Below are 17,707 nucleotides of genomic sequence, written 5' to 3' on the forward strand. Positions count from 1 at the left end.
GTGAATGGTCAATAGACACAGTGTGTCTATTTTCCCCAGGCAGAGTTGAAAGAATATTCAGATTACAAAGGAATTCTGCGTTTTCAGGGTTCTGTTAAAACACATTATTAGCAAAGGGAAGTTGGGCTCACAGTGGAAGACAAATCAAAGGAAGTTAACAGCACAAGGTTTGTGATTTCACAGAAAGACATGGCATCTAAGGTAATCCGAGAAAAGTGACAGGTTTAGGGTGTCACGAAACAAGGCAATATTCTCCTCCCTTCTGACCCAAAAGAACACCTACAACAGAAGATGGGAAAAGAGAAGGAAATATCTTCCAAAATATAGATCCCAAACCAGAATCTGAAGTAATTCTAGTCAGGGAATCAGCACAAAGCGTGTAAAAGGTGAGAGGAACCTGCTGTCTTACTAAAAGGAAGCCCTCAACTTCTAAAGAAGGAAGGTGAAGTAAGCATTTTCAAGGACTCTAATCCACAGGTATTTCTTTTGGGAGATAAGCTCCATTTAAAGTTTAGATATTAAAGAAACCACATTGTGCTTTTAAGAACTGTTTTAAACAGGGTTTCAGCAATCTGGGTGGAATGGGACAATTTTTATGGGACAAATTTTGGTGTGGACAGGTGAGCCTACACTCAGCTACAAATGCTTAGGAGGTGAAAGAGGCTACAAACCAAGACCGAAGCAGGCCAGTTGAATTTTGCTTGCCGTGGATGAATTAAGGACGACAACAATGAAGTTTAGGTGAGTAAACAAGATTTTTTTCCATAGTTTAAAATTTTAATATACACTTAAAATATATATACTTAAAGTGGAATATTTTACAGATATATAACATTTTAAATATATAGCATAAAATGTTTAAAATATAAAATATATAAGAAGAAAAGGATACTGCGACATCACACACTAAAAAACAAATGTCTATAGCATCAGTCCTTGTAGTTGAACGTGGCAAATAACAGAGTCAGCAAGAAGCTGCTCCTGAGTCCATATCTATTGTCTGGGGTTTCTCAATACTGCAGCAATTCAAAAGGAACAGGAACATTATCATTTAAATTAAAAGGCCTGCTGTGTAAAAACAAAAGTTCTGGTGAATTTTGGATTTGTAATATTCTCTTCCCAGAAGATGTATATTACCAGAGCCAAGTCCTGAACTGCTATCAATCAGAGTACCTCTTCACTGCCATTAGCTCAATACTGCCCTAGCACTGGGTTCTCCTACTGAAGCTATGAACAAATCCATCTTAGAAAATAGATGTTCCTACTTCTCTAATTCTAGCCTTGATGTGTACATTTTACATCTGTTTTGGACACAGATTGAAAAATTATGATTTTGTGCGAGGGCAGTGCACTCAATGACTAGAAGCATATCTTTGCCGAAGATTAGTTTTTTAAAAGGATGTGCATGAAATATGATTTTTAATTAAAAGAAAGCCAACTGCAATGAATTTATAATGTATAACACCACTTTAAGAATAAGCTCTTTCTTTCTTACACCGCTAAGTCTTTCATGAATACTGTTGAATTTATACTCAAAAGAATGTTATGATATAAGTTATTATTACTCCTATCTCAGGTATAGAGAAAATAATAAAATAGGAAAGATTAAGTACCTTGAATCAAGGTCATAAAGACTGCAGTACAATGAAACTAGAAATTTGGGTTCTCAGTTCTTCACTAGAGGTTATTTCACATTCCAACATTAATATCTCCTATGGGATCTAAGTCAGGTAGAACTCAGACTCAAAGACCACAATCTTAGCAGCTGACCAGAATGGCACACAGTGTTTCCCACATCCTTCTAGGCACCTGCCGCACTCACCTGACTCCCATAGCTCTGTGTGTGTGTCAGCTGTAGAGTGTGGTTAGGTTCGTTAATAACCAACTTGTAGAGCAACTACAGGGTTCCATTATCCCAAACCATCAGTAGTGTTACTCACTTTTTTTGATCTCTTCTAGCTTCTCAATGTATTTAGTCATACTGCTACCTAAAAAGAGAAGGAGGATTTTAGCTATGCTTTTCCTGGAAGAAAATGAGTAACACTGTGAAAACAGAATGGAGTACAAGTATTCCCTAAGCCTTCCCATTCTGATTTTACAGAATTACAGTAGACAAATGGATCAGACATAGTAAATAGTCTTTTGGATTATACAGCATTATTAAAAGGTAAGGAATCCAGGGAAATGTTCTGGTCAAATGCGTTAAGCTGAGGTGCACACCCAATAAACATTAAGTCCCCCGAGGCAGTACGAATGATCACTTCATGTAATTTTTTTTCTTTCTGAGTTAAGCCTTTCCTCTTCCATTTATCCCCCCGTAAGCTTTTTGTGGGGAAGATATGCAGAGGAAGAGAAAGAAGCAATGACCTCTGAATGTCTAAAATGTGCCGTTGTGCCTACCCAAGCAACCCTTTCCTCTTCACTTAATCATTGTGGTTTCCCTCTCTTTCCTGAACTTGGTCTTCCACTATTCATGCTGATGTTGCAGCCTGAACTAGACCACACAGTCTGTACACCAGTATTCACTGTGGATTTGATTTGCTGAGAAATAACAGCAGATTCCCACCACTGTGGAGAGTCCTCAACCCTCATGTTTTATGGCCTGGTTCTACAACACTAGGCTCTAGCCAAGGTGGTTTGGAGAGTTTTCATGCATTAAAACTGGGCCAGGATCCTTCTGGTTTCCGAATGAACTAAAGTCTGGTTCTCAAGCCAGGGGCTATTATTTTTTACTAGGCATGCTTCAATTTGATTCAATTCAGCACAGCAAGCTCTATCTGGCACCTGAAAGGTATAGCAAAAGAGGAAAACATTCAAAATAATTTCTCATTTCTAAAATTGTGCTCCTAACTTTTAAGCCTTGAGAGGAGCTAGTCAGTTTCAGTCACAACTTCAGGTAAAAGAAATGCTTCCAATTAATGGCATGAACTGATGTTTTCAAGCACTATTCTGAACTTTTCTTCATGTTTAGGTCAGAAGCAGAGAAAGAAAATCCTTGCTCTGAAACCCAAAGTACATTTTCAAAAAACAACTTAGATCATTTGTTATTATTAAGTCCTTGTCATGAATTCATTATAGAATAAAATTCTACTGAGTTAAAATTTTTTTTTTCGTCTGAAGACACACAGTCCCCAGATCAGAACCAAAAAGCAGGACTCAGTGTAGTCCTGGACCCAGACCGTATCCTTCCAAAAGCTCAGAGAGACATGACAGTAGTCAGGGCTACTCAGAAGCTGAGGCTTCTCAAGACAGACACTGAGAACATCACAGAAGAGGCCCAAATAGCACCAAAGACCAAGATTAGAACAAAATATGATCTTTTCTAGGTTCTTCAGGCTATAATGGACCTGAGATGTGACCAGATCTCCACAGTGGAAACCATGAATCCTTCCCAGACTCACATCCTCTTCCCTGCAACTCTGCACTTGGGCGGGAACTCGACTGGTCAGTACTGGGGTTAGAAGACAGGGCAAATGGTGTGCTGTTCAGCGTCCTACAGTCTTATTCTTAAACTATTTTACATAGGAGCTTCTGGTTATAAGTTCCTGAGTCCCTTACAGTGCCAGGCTGTTGATGTGGCAGTTAGTTTCTTTTGGCTGGAGAAGCTTTAGGCCTCCTTCCAGAATCGTCAAAAAACTGAGGTACAAAAAGGATCACTGACTTGTCCAGTGACACAGCAAGTTAGTAACTAAGTCAAGATTAGTACTCCCAACCTCCTGGTTTCTAATATGGCTCACAAAAACATATCATTCTCTGGCTGTACTGTTTTAAAAACATGATTTCACTGTGAGGTAAATATGTAGGAAGTGTTACTTCCTTTATAGTATCGGGTGGGAACCATTTTATGCTCTAAATTCCCTGAGGCATACTATGCACAGAAAACAATAGCCAACCTTATTATATAGTCTTTATTATTAAAACATTGCATTTCCAATCTATAGCAGTTTCCACTAACAACGTGTCTAAAATCCATTTCTCAGTCAGTTATCAACATTTTCAGAGTATTTACACAACACTTCATCTTCATACCAGCAGAGCCTCACAACGACCCTGTGAGGTAGGTTGTCATTCCTACTGATTATTTTTCCCACTAAAGGAGAAGGCAGAGAAACAAAATCTTTTGCAGAGGTGTACAAATACTTGGTTAAATTAAGAATAAATCTAAGAGGGCTATTGATAAGAAGCTCTTTTCATTACAGCCATTCATTGTATCCAAGTGGGGGGGGGGAAAGAATATGGAGGATTTCTGCATTGCTTCAATTGGAGAAATGACTAATTGACACAAAAAAATCTCTAAAAATGAGTTTAGAAAGTATGAAAAGTAGTATTTTATCCCACTTCACATACTGCTTATATCTTAACTACGCAGCTCATCTTACTGGATCTAATTTCATCTGAAAATAGTTTTTTGACTACCTTTTAAAAAGAATACAAATGAATCAATTCTATAATTGACTTATTTATAAACACATTTTTGTTTTACACAAAAGTAAGGCACCTAAAAGACTATCAACAGACTAATTTTTTAAAATTAAAATTACACATTACTGCCAGATAAATTTTCCTAGACAATACTTTGATTAAAAAAAGTCAGCGGCTCCCCATCACTTACTGACTGAAGTTTAAACTCCTTGCTCTACTCGTGAAGGCACCAACATCTTACCTACCTCTTCAATCTTGCCTTAATTACTAAACTTGACAAACTCTCTGTTAGTCTTTGGTTCTCTAACATGTCACCTTGCCCATGTAATCATAATAGCTCACCCAGCTGGAAGTGACCTTTCCCTCCTCTGAACTTCTACAGCACTCGGCTTACCACTCACAAGGCATTTATCATTGTACTGCCTTATTTGTGCGCAAGTCTTATCTATCTTATTATACTGACAGCCCAAAACAATTATTTACACACACACACACAGAATATCTTTATCCTTTCCATTGTCTAGCGTAGGAGGCACTCAAAAATATTTGCTAAATGAAAAATACTATGAAGATCTACTAGCTGAAGAATCCTTATAATGAATTATATTATAATGTAAATAATCACACCCCAATTTGGTTTGAGTTTTTGGATACTGATTTTCTCTAAGCTATGCCCAACCTGATTTATATATAGTACATATATGTTACATACTACTTAAATGACCTATATTGTTTCAGGACTCAGGTAACCTAGAAATGTATAAGATGGTATTTAGCTTCTCCTTAGTTTATAATTTAAGTTGCAACAAAAGATATATAAAAAAGTTTTACAACTGGAATCAAGAGAAAGAGACAACTCAACTATATCAATAGTGCTAAGCAAAGATAGAGCACAATCGACGAACTGAGTGACTCATTCATTAGATTTTTTCCTTTGTTTTCCTATAATTTAATAACATTATTTGAACTGAGCCAGTAAGAAAAGCAAGTGATTTTGAGCAGCAGTAATCTAAAGTGGGTAAGATTTATAAGGCACGAACTCAGTTGCTAAGAGACAATTCCATTGCTTTATTTTTCTTCAATATTTCCCTCCTCTACAGAGAAGTTCTTTTGGCTCAGAAGGAGCAGAAAGCTTGAAAAGAGGCACAGTGGTCCTTTGTTAATCTCAATAAGTTATACGAGCGCATAGTGCTTTCTGGTTTGTAAAAGGCTTTCACATACATTTCTTCCTTTGACATAAGGAACAGAATTAAATACCAAATAAAAATGAAGAGTACCTAGTCTATAATGAGTTTGAGTGCTTAAGATCAAGGCTATTAGCAGATATTCAGGAAAAGTAAAGACTAAGAAGAAAAAAGGAAATGACTAGTTTGTATGGAGATAAGAAAAGTAAGGTGAATTTCTAAAAAATAAAAAAAGTCTAGAAAAGACTGAATGGAGATAGTCTACAGAATTTTAGAAAGCTAAAGAAATTTGAAATTAGACTGAATATAGATTGAAATGAGAGAAGAATGCCAGCAATGAAAGAGTGTAGGAGACTAACAAAGGGAGAGCCCTGTGGTTTGGAAAGTGTCCCTTAATCAGCCTGCAGTGCTACAGAGCAGAAACCCAGAGAGGGTGCTTGAGAATACACAAGAACCCTGCAGTGGAGACTGAACAAAACGCCGTCAGGGATTTCATCGGAAGCATAATCCATTCATGGCACAGTCTGGCAATGCTGGGGAGCTGGTAAGATACACTCAGGCACCTATGGAACAAAAGAAATATTTGAAGTTCAAAATAATTCTGATAATTCTAGCCATGGCTATACACTGGTGTTTGAGTTTATAAGAGAAGTAGCATCAGAAGGCTAGAAATAAAAAATTATCTTTACCCAAGAAGAAGATATCAGTCTTTGAAGAGCTCAGTAGAAGGTGATTTGGGTGAAGACAGGAGATGCCACGAAATTCTTGATTTCTTGTGATTAACTCTGAATTGCTCACTGTTTGGTATGAAAAGATTAAAGACCCATCTATTTAGCCTAGAAATGAGAAATGCTCACTCATTACCGTGCCTATTTCCACTTCTCTGACTGCAGAGCTTAAAAATCATACCACAGACAGGAGTTTCTTACTTTTACTTGACCTTTAAAGTCACTCTGGTGTTTTCATAACCAGGACTCCTCACACTTTTCACCTCATGGCAGACATATATAAGTGATAATATTTGGGCAAAATGCTGAGGTTTGGGCTGTCTCAGGCCCTGATGGCTATCCAGAGGGTTAAAGGGATCTGTATCCTGGCTTATAACCCATAGGCCACTGTACTGAATATACAGGGAGGTAAGTCACAAAAATAAATAGAAAAAAAATTAAAATCTTTCCCTTAAACTGACTTTAAAATAATTTCTAAATCTGAAACAAACAAAAAATCGAACACTAGAATTAGATTTCTCACACACTGACTTTAAAATATGTTGTGTTTTAAGCAATGAAGCATACTCTGGCCCTTCCAAAGGCATTATAAAACTAGTTTGGGAGACTTCTGCTTCCAGGAATATGAGGTAGATGTACTTTTCTCTACTCCTCCAGCTAAGTACAACAAAATCCCTGCACAACCCGCAAAATGGGAGAAAATATTTGCAAATTATACTCCTGATAAGTGTCTACTATCCAGAGTATATAAAAGAACTCTTATAACTCAATAATAAAAAGACAAATAACCCAACTGAAAAACCAATGACATGAATAGCCATTTCTCCACAGGAGATATATAAATGCCAATAAGCACATTAAAAGGTGCTCAACATCATTCATTACTCATTAGGAAGATGCAAATGAAAACCACAATGAGATACCACTTCACACCCACGAAGATGACTATAATCAAAATGATGGACAATAAAAAGCATTGTTGAGGATGTGGAGAAAAAAAGAGCCCTCCTACACTGCTGGTGGGAATGTAAAGTGCAGCTACTTTGGAACACAGTTAGGCAGTTCCTCAAAAAATTAAACACAGAGTTAACGTCTGACCAACAGTTCAACTCCTAGGTACATCAACCAAGAGAACTGAAAACGTATGTTCACACAAAAACTTGTACACTCATGTTTTAACAGCATTATGGCCAAAAAGCGTAAACAAACCAAACATCTATCAAATGATAAGTAGATAAACAAAATGTGAAATAGCTATATAAAAGAACATTGTTTGGCAATAAAATGAAATAAAGTATTGATACATGCTACAACAATGATGAACCTTGAAAACATTATGCTAAGTGAAAGAAGCCAGACACAAAAGGTCACATATTGTATGATTCCATTTATATGAAATGTTCAGAAGAGGCAAACTCATAGATACAAAAAATAGATTAGTGATTACCAGGAACTAGTAAAAGTAAGGAATGGGAAATGATTACTTTGGGTATGGGATTTCTTTATGGGATGACAAAAAATTCTTCAATTAGATAGTGGTGATGGTTTCACAACCTTGTGAATGTACTAAAAATGTCTGAATTGTACATTTTTAAAGGTTGAATTTTATGATATGTAAATTATATCTCAATTTAAGAAAACACACCAATTAGAAAAAAAGATTGAATGGAAAAAAAAAAATCCTAGATGGGATAAATTAAGAGTTTGGTATTATCAGATACACACCACTATATATAAAATAGATAAACAACAAGGTCCTACTGTATTGCACAGGGAACTATATTCAATATCTTGTAATAACCTATAATGGAAAAGAATCTGAAAAAGAATATATAGTATATATGTAAAAAACAGAGTCACTTTGCTGTATACCAGAAACTAACACAACATTATAAATCAACTATACTTCAATTTTTAAAAATCCTGTACATTATACATAAAACAAACATAAGAAGACTCTAATAGGTAGAGAGAGGAAGGCAGACTGGTTAGGGACCTCAGGACCCGAGGAATGACATAATGGTTGAGTTACCTGGGTGTTGTCTGTTTGTTTGTTTTTTGCCTCATATACACTAGACTTGGAGCTGAAGAAGCCAGAAACCCAGAAATACCAACGAACAGACCAAAAATGTCCCTAACAAAAGCCTGCTGTCTCCAGCCAAAGGACAGCAAGACAGAAAACTATTAGATAATAACTGCCTTTTTCCAGCCACATTCCACAGAAAAGCTATGTCCTACCCTTAACTGCCAGCAAAGGCCAGATGGGGAGCCTTGATTTCCATCCTTGCTGGACTGTGATGAGATGCCATCAAAGTACCAGAAAGAGGAGAAAGAGGCTGGGGCTGAAAATATAATTGCTGAAAACTTTTCAAATTTGGCAAGTGACATGAACTTCAGATTTATATAGAAGCTGAGTAAACTCCAAACAGGACAGACCCAAAGAAATCCACACCAAGATATAGCATAGTTAAACTTCTGAAAACTAAAGAAAAAAAAATCTTGAAAGCAGCAAGAGATAAATGACACCTTACCCACATGGGAAAAACAGTTTGAATAACAGGAGATTTCTCATCAGAAATCAGGTGGCCAGAAGAAAGTGGCACAATATTTTTCAAGTGCTGAAAGAAAAGAACTGCCAACCTGGAATCCTATACCTAGAGAAGATACTCTTCAGGAATGAAAGGAAATCAAGACATTCTCAGATGAATGAAAACTAAGAGAATTTGTCACCAGCAGACCTATCCTAAAGAATGGCTAAAGGAAGTTCTCTAATTAGAAAGGAAAAGATAAAAGGAGTCTCGGACTATCAGGACAAAACAAAGAACACACTAAGCAAAACTATGCTTCTTTTCAAGTGCCCATGGAACATATACCAAGATACACCATATCCTGGGCAATAAAATGAACATCAATACATTTAAAAAAGTTAAAATATACAGAGTACATTCTCCAACCACAATGGAATCTAACTGGAAGTCAATAACAGAAAGATGACAGGAAAATCTCCAAACATTTGTAACTAAACAACATACGGGACTTCCCTGGTGGCGCAATGGTTAAGAATCCACCTGCCAATGCAGGGGACACGGGTTCGAGTCCTGGTCCGGGAAGATCCCACATGCCGCAGAGCAACTAAGCCCATGCGCCACAACTACTGAGCCCATGTGCCACAACTACTGAAGCCCACGTGTCTAGAGCCCGTGCTCCACAACAAGAGAAGCCACCGCAATGAGAAGCCTGCACACCACAACAAAGAGTAGCCCCCGCTCACCGCAACTAGAGAAAAGCCAGTGCGCAGCACGAAGACCCAATGCAGTCAAAAATAAATAAATAAATAAATTTATAAAACAACAACAACACATGTCTAAATAATCCATGGATCAAAGAGGAAGTCTTAAGGGAGATAAAAAGATACACTGAACTAAATGAAAATGAAAATTCAACATATCAAAATTTGTGAGACACAGCTAAATCAGTGCTGAGAGAAATTTACAGCACTAACTACATGCATTAAAAAAGAGAAAAACTCTTAAATCAATAATCTAAACTCCTACCTCAAGAATCTAGAAACAAGAGCAAAATAAGCAGAAGGAAGGAAATAATAAAGATAAGAGCAAAATCAATAAAATTTAAAACAGAAAAACAGAGAGAAAATTGATGAAACCAAAAGCTGGTTCTTTGAAAGGATCAATAAAATGGACAAACCTGTAGTGAAGAAAAAAAAGAGAAAAGACACAAATTACCAACATCAGGAATGAAACATGGGCTATCACTTCAGATATTACAGACTTTAGAAGGATAATAAGGGAACACTACAAACAACTCTACCCACATAAATTTGAAAACTTGGATGAAATGTACTACTTCCTCTAAAAACACAAACCCACAACTCATCCAATATGAAACAAACGATTTGAATATCCCCATAACTATCAACAAATTAAATTCAAAATTTAAAAACTCTCAAAATAGAAATCTCCAGGCTCAATAGTTTTACTGGACAATTCTATCAAATGTTTAAGAAAGAATTAACACCAATAATATACAATCTCTTCCAGAAAACAGGAGGGAACACTTCCCAACTCATTTTATGAGACCAATATTACAATGATACTAAAACCAGGCAAAGACAATCCAAAAAACAAACCAAAAACTACAAACCAATGTCCCTCATGAATATAAACACAAAAATCTGTAATGAAATAATAAATTGAATTCAGCAACATATAATAAGAATTATACACCATGAGTAAGTGAGTTTTACTCTATGGATACAAAACTAGTACAATATTTGAAAATCAATCAAAGTAATCTATATTATCAAGCTAAAGAAAAAAACCATATGATTATATCAACTGATGCGGTAAAAGCATTCAATAAAATTCAATAGTCATTCAGGATAGAAACTCTCAGAAAAATAGGAACAGGAGGAAACTTCCTCAACCTGATACAACTAACATTATCCTTAATCATGAAAAACTGAATGCTTTCCCACTAAGTTTGGGGTAAAGACAAGGATGTTCGCTCTAAGCACTCTTATTTAACATAGTTCTGGAGGTTCTAGCCAGTACAGTAAGGCAATAAAAGGAAATAAACACATACAAACTGGAAAGGAAGAAATAAAACTGCCTTTTTTTAGATGACATGATTGTCTACATAGAAAAGCCCAAGGAATCTACCAAAAAAATTTCTCCTTTACCTAATAAGTGAGTTAGCAAGGTCTCAGGATACAAGATAAATATAAAAAATAAGCTATATTTCTATATGCTAGCAATGAACACATGGACACCAATATTAAAAATATAATACCATTTACAATTGCTCAAAAAAAGTAAATACTTATGTGTAAATCTAACAAAACATGTATAGGATTTATATGCTGAAAACTATACAATGCTGATGAAAGAAACAACTAGAGAAAGCCTGTGCGCAGCAACAAAGACCCAATGCAGCCAAAAATAAATGATAAATAAAATAAATACAAAAAAAAAGTACAGCAATATTTCTTTGTAAATGTAAACAAGATTATTCTAAAATTTACATGGAAAGGCAAAGGAATTAGAGTAGCTAAAATAATTTTGTAAAGAAAAATAAAGTGGGACTAACCAGTCTAACCAATTTTAAGTATCCAATTTATTATATAGCTACAGTAATCAAGACTGTGGTATTGGCAGAGGGATAGACACATAAATCAATGGAACAGAATACAGAACCCAGAAATAGATGCACGTAAATATGCCCAACTTGTTTCTGACAAAGGTGAACACACCAATTCAATGGAGGAAAGGTAACCTTTTTAACAAATGGTGCTAGAGCAATTGGACATCCACAATCAAAAAATTAATCTCAATCTAAGTTGCACATCTTATACAGAAATGTATCATGGACTTAAATGTAAAACCTAAACCAAAATGTATCATGGACTTAAATGTAAATCTTAAAACATAAAACTTTTAGAGAAAAGCATATAGAAAATCTTTGATACCTAAGCTAGGCAAAGAGTTCTTAGACTTGACAACAAAAGCATGATCCATAAAAGGGAACACTGATATACTGGACTTCACCCAAATTGAAAAGTTTTGCTCTTTGAAAAACCCTGTTAGGAGGATGAAAAGACAGGCTACAGACTGGCAAAAACTATTTGCAAACCATGTATCCAACAAAGGACTAGTAGCTAGGACATATAAAGAACACTCAAAATTCAACAATTAAAAAGCGAACAATCCTGGGTTAATCTCAAAAAAAACAACAACAACAACAAAAAAAAAAGCGAACAATCCAATTAGAACACAGGCAAAAAACATGAACAGACATTTCACTGAAGAAGGTATACAGATACACAAATAGCAAATAAGCACAGGAAGAGATATTCAACATCATAAGTCATTAGGGAAATGCAAATCACAAGGGCAATAATATGCTACTACACACCTATTGGAATGGCTAAAATTAAAAATGGCAACACCACCAAATGCTGGTGAGGATGTGGAGAAACTGGATCACTCATACGCTGCTGGTGGGAATGTAAAATGGTCCAGCCACTCTGGAAAACAGTTTGGCAGTTTCTTAAAAAACTACAAATGCAACTGCCATACAATCTAGAAATTGCACTTCTGGGCACTAATCCCAGAGAAATGAAGACTTATTTTCACACAAAAATCTGTACACAAATGTTTATAGCACCTTTACTTGTGATAATCAAAAAGGGAAAACAATTCAAATGTCCTTCAACAGGAAAATGGTTAAACTGTGGTGCATGTATGGAATGCATGATGGAATACTACTCAGGAATAAAAAGGAATGAACTACTAATACGAGCAACAACCTGGAAGAATCTCCAGAGAATCTGCTGAGGGAAAAATCCAGTCCAAAAACTTATATATTGTATGATTCCATTTACATAGCATTTGTGAAATGACAAAACTATAGAAATGGAGAACAGATTAGTGGTAGCCACGGGTTAAGGCACAGGTGAGGGTGGAAAGTGGATATGAGGGATCCTTGTGGTCATGGAAATGTTCTGTAGCCAGACTGTATTTATCAATGTCAATATCATGGTTGGAATAGCGCAGCACAGTTTTGCAAGATGTTACTATAGGAAACTGGGTAAAGGGTACAAGGAATCTCTGTTTTATGTCTTACAATTCCATGTGAATCTACAATTACCTCAAAATAAAAAGTTTAATTAGCAAAAATACTAGATTAAAAACCTCAAAATATAAAAGGAGATAGGCAATTACTTTGTATTATAAAAAGCAGATAGAAATATCTCAATTTCCAAAAATTGAAATTAATTTCAGGTACCATTATTGAGTCAAACTTTGGTTATGAACTGAGGAATTGAAGGGAAAGAAGTCAGTTTTCATTCACAAAACTCAATTCAACTTCCAGGAGAAAAAAAAAATGAAGCTATAGACAAATCTATATATCTGAAAAAGACTTCAGCTCTTACAAATTTTAATTTTAAGAAGTTTCCAAAAGAAATGCATTAAGCAGTCTTTAAAACGTTGTCCGTACTGCTCAGAGAAAATATGGTATTTTTAATCAAAGTACTTCCCTCTCAGAATAACTTATTCCAGAAAGGTGGGTCACAGTTGCAAACAAAGGGAGAGAGGCAGGAGCTGAAGGCATTTGTGATAGAAGAAATGAGGCTGGAGGAAGCACCGGGACAGCGTGGCCGAAGTGACAGTACCCAGGACTTCACACCAGGTCTCCAACATCGACTTCCTCATCCTGCACACAAATCCTAGTTCTATCTCCTTTATTGAACTTCAGGTAAATCACATAATCTCTGGACTAAAATTTCCTCCTCCTCAAAGACAGAGATAACATTTTTTACCTCCCATCAAACAGGATATTTGCAAGGATAAATATCTGTACAGCACAAAAATGTTTGAAAGAAAGGTCCCAAGAAATAGTATCTGCAAATGTGGTTCATTTAAAACATTTAATTTAAGTCTATTTTATTTGGGGAAACATGCATAACAGAAGACAGTAATTTTGAAGGAGACTGGAGAAAGAGAAAGACAAAATGAATGAGATTTAAACAAAGTCAACATCCCAGTTTATTTTCTCAGTTGTCTTGAGGTTACTGGTAGAAAATTCAGTATTGCTAAAGGCATGTGGTACCCCTATCCACTAGCAAAACCATCTTAATAGGATGGATTTTCCACAGCAGACTTTAAGATGTTGAAAAAAACTAAACAACCAACCAAAATCTCACAAGACTGAAAATCCACCAGGGATCTGGGGAGTGGTTTTCATCATGACACTGAAAAATGTCAACAGCATGGAAATAAGCAGTAATGCACTCTTAAATTTCATTTTACCTGAATTGCAGCACTAATTTAATTTTGCCTGGTAGTTTAGTTACTCATTCAAGTCTGTCTGACTCCACTTGAATCTAAGCTCTTTGATTACAAAAATCACAATTCACACTCATCTTTACATGTCCTGTAGCCCATAACTTTGCATGTAGTTGCACTCTGCAAATATGGAATTGAACAAACATGCACAAGTATAATCTATTACTCCCAGTTTTAAGGAGGATACTTAAGGTGTTCCAAAATAGAGGTTGACGTCCTGATATTTATTAGCCTCAGTCCTGGAACTTATTAAACACTGTTTTTATCAGCTTCTCAATTTATAGTAAGCTCAATTATGTGAATGGAGATTTTTAATGATAATCTGAAAAATAGCTTTCAAAGATAAGTCCTGAGCTCAGAAAAACATCAGCCAAGAGAGTAAGAAACTTTTAGCTATGATTTATACCAGGCATGACACGCTGTTTTTTGTCAATAAGTGGCTATTAGATTTTTTTTTAAGTTTTTATTTTCTAGTCTTTACTTACCAGTGTCTAGTCTTGACTTGACATGCTGATACCTTGGGTTTTGTGGTATCCTTTTGGTCAGATACTAAAAAATAAGAAAATTAACAAATAATTGGGTTAATGTAAGGGTAAGGGTGGCAAAGTTGAGAAAGAGATAAGACACCTTAAAAATTAGAACAAATGCTAAAATTTCATTGTATTTAAAGATGGAAGGAGCTCTAGAGGTCCAACCGTTCCTTCAAATAGGACACTTCACACTACAGTATCTCCACAGGTGAAGATGGTTATCATGTTTCTGTCAAAACATTTCCATATTTTGTCAAAATAATCTCATAGCACTATGTAATTAGTAAAAAAAGCTCTTAAAAATTATTTCCAACACTGAGTCAAAATTGATCTAGTTTCGGGGCTTCCCTGGTGGTGCAGTGGTTGAGAGTCTGCCTGCCAATGCAGGGGACACGGGTTCGAGCCCTGGTCTGGGAAGATCCCACATGCCGCGGAGCAACTGGGCCCGTGAGCCACAACTACTGAGCCTGCGCGTCTGGAGCCTGTGCTCCGCAACAAGAGAGGCCGCGACAGTGAGCGGCCCGCGCACCGCGATGAGGAGTGGCCCCCACTTGCCACAACTGGAGAATGCCCTCGCACAGAAAAGAAGACCCAACACAGCCAAAAATAAATAAATAAATAAATAAAATTAAAAAAAAAAATTGATCTAGTTTCCATCCAGTCCACTGGTACAACCCAGAATAAGCCATTCCATCCTGCCTCAAGCAATCCATTAAAATAACTAAAGGCAGCTCTCTTGTTCTTTTTAATTTTACTCTTTTTATGATGGTTTGTAGGCCATCTTCTCGGATACCCTCTAGATTTTATCCACACGTGCCCTAAAAAGTGGCATGCAGACCTGAGCACAGTGCCCAGATGTTGCCAGGCCAGGACCCGCTGCTTCCCTTGAGTCTGATGCTCCACAGAAGTCACCACGATGGCATCTGCTCTCGGGGCAGCTGGGGCGTATCATGGGCTCAAGGAAAGTTCATGGTCAGCAAAATGCTATGTCAGGTCTCCGCTGTCCTACGCTCTGGGAGTAAACTCTGAATCCAAGTACGAGGCATTTACCCATATTAAATTTCAGTGGCATTTTCAAAAGACATTAAGTGAGGGAAGGCTAATGAATAAAAACATTACAAAATACAGTTTTCTTGCTCAGGCTTTTTTCTGGACTACAAGTATGAAAAGCATATGTTCAGTAACAGGTAGCTGTGGAATAGGAAATTCAAACTGGGTAATACCCTTCCAGCTTCATCTTCTGCCACTCTCCCACATGTTCCCAAGTTGAAGCTGCCCAAATGTTCCCCAAATATGCCACACTCACTCAGGTTTCCAGTCTTAGCAAATGTCTGCCTAGAATGCCTTTCCTCAACTTGTCCATGGGTAACACTTCACTTCCTCTATAAAGCTGTCCAAGGTGGAATTAGGTACTTTCTCTCTGATTCCTAGAGTACTGACACCTTGTACTATTGTTCACACCTCGACCTTCTTCCCTAGTCTAGGATTTCCTTGAAGGCAGGGACGATAACTTACTCAAATTTGTTTTCACCCAGTACCTAGCACATGGTGAGCACATTTATTGATATTCAACCAATAAATGAATATCTTGAATGAGGATTATATTACAGCAACTACTTAGTTCCTTAGAACAGAACATCAAACTTTAAAACCTGTATCACTTGCCCTTGAAAACATAGTTAACTACAGCACGTCCTGTTGGAGGATGGAAAAATAAATTTACATATTAAAATACCTTTTCAAATGACCCACAAAGCATAAAAAAAATAGGGTACACTTCAATGTCTTACAGAATATCTATTGGTCAGAGTTCTGGATTTCAGAGACCAGGAAGAATTTTTAAAAACTGGGGTACCTACAGAGAATTATCAACATTTAATTTTGACGAGGACATCAAAAACAAAGCAAAACCTCACAACTACCATCTGCTATTTTAATACTTAAAAAGTAAGAAAGAAAAAAAAATCCCAGAATAAAAAGGTCAGTCCTTTAGTGCTACTAAAAAACTCATTGATATTGTCTGTGTTTTTCATTTCACCCCAGGCAAGTAAAACCTTTGTCATGGACGCTTAGCATTGGTCCTCAGAAGTAGAACCCCTGCGCTACTTTATCCTCAGAGAAAGGCTGGAAAGCTCCTTTCTCCTTCTGATCAGTAACCCACCATCGGTAAGAGAAAGTGACCAATGCTAATTCCAACTCCCTCTTAGACGAAGAAAGAGAAGATTCTTAAGTGAGAAAAGGAAAATACTCAAAGACTGAAAAGGGGGACTGTAGGATGAGTTCTTCAGAGGGAGGCAATATTGTGGCAAAACAAAACAAAAACAAAAAACCCAACAAAAAACCCAGGGGAAAACATGTGCCTGGTAAATTTAGGAAAGCTAAAACTAGAATTTAGTTATCTTAAGCTAAGGGATTTTCTTTTTTCTCTGTCTTTCATTTTCCTTCCTTCCTTTGTATTTTTATAATTCCTCTCTGTATTTTCATAATTTCTATATGCTGTTTCCTGTTTTTACTTTTGTTTTGTTTTTCCCACTAGTTTCCTAGCAAAGCTCCTTTGAAAGATTCCAGGCTAGTCTCTGCTGAACCAAGGGGATTTGTCCATACCTCAGCCAACATAGCTAAGAAGTGAGGGTGTCTCTGGGGACCAGGTGTGGTGGCAGTAGAATGATGGGGGGAGAGAGTGTGGACAGCTGCAGTCGCTGAGCCCTTCCCACCCCCGGTTTTCCCTTACATAGGCTAATGAGAAATCCATATGCTACAGTACAAAAATGTAGTGTTTCTTTCCCATTTTCCCATTTTGGTCCAAATTCTTGTTCCTGACTTTCTGGTACCAACCATAACGTAAAACTATTTGTGTTCCACTCTACGCAGTGCACCACAGAGTTTATGGAACTGCCAGACTTTTTTCCTTAAAATCCTTGCTTTGGGGGTGACTGTTTCTTGACCTACTGACCAACTAGCTTTTTTTCAATTACATA

General features: G+C 36.7%; 1 protein-coding gene across 2 annotated transcripts in view; it reads right to left on the bottom strand.

Annotated features, from left to right (window-relative positions):
* Window positions 1–17,707, bottom strand: part of CEP41 (centrosomal protein 41) — a 42,943-nt gene that overhangs the window by 14,341 nt on the left and 10,895 nt on the right. Inside the window, exons 2-3 of one of the 2 annotated variants that reach the window (XM_061198059.1) lie at window positions 14,685–14,748; window positions 1,941–1,988 (exon numbers count right to left, since the gene is read on the bottom strand). In XM_061198059.1, coding sequence (XP_061054042.1) covers window positions 1,941–1,988; window positions 14,685–14,748 — 112 coding nt within the window. Of the gene's footprint in view, window positions 1–1,940; window positions 2,089–14,684; window positions 14,749–17,707 lie in introns of those variants that run through there. The other variant, XM_061198058.1, reaches the window with a different exon arrangement.

The sequence above is a fragment of the Eubalaena glacialis genome, chromosome 8 (genome assembly GCF_028564815.1).
Source record: "Eubalaena glacialis isolate mEubGla1 chromosome 8, mEubGla1.1.hap2.+ XY, whole genome shotgun sequence".
Classification (NCBI taxonomy): domain Eukaryota; kingdom Metazoa; phylum Chordata; class Mammalia; order Artiodactyla; family Balaenidae; genus Eubalaena; species Eubalaena glacialis.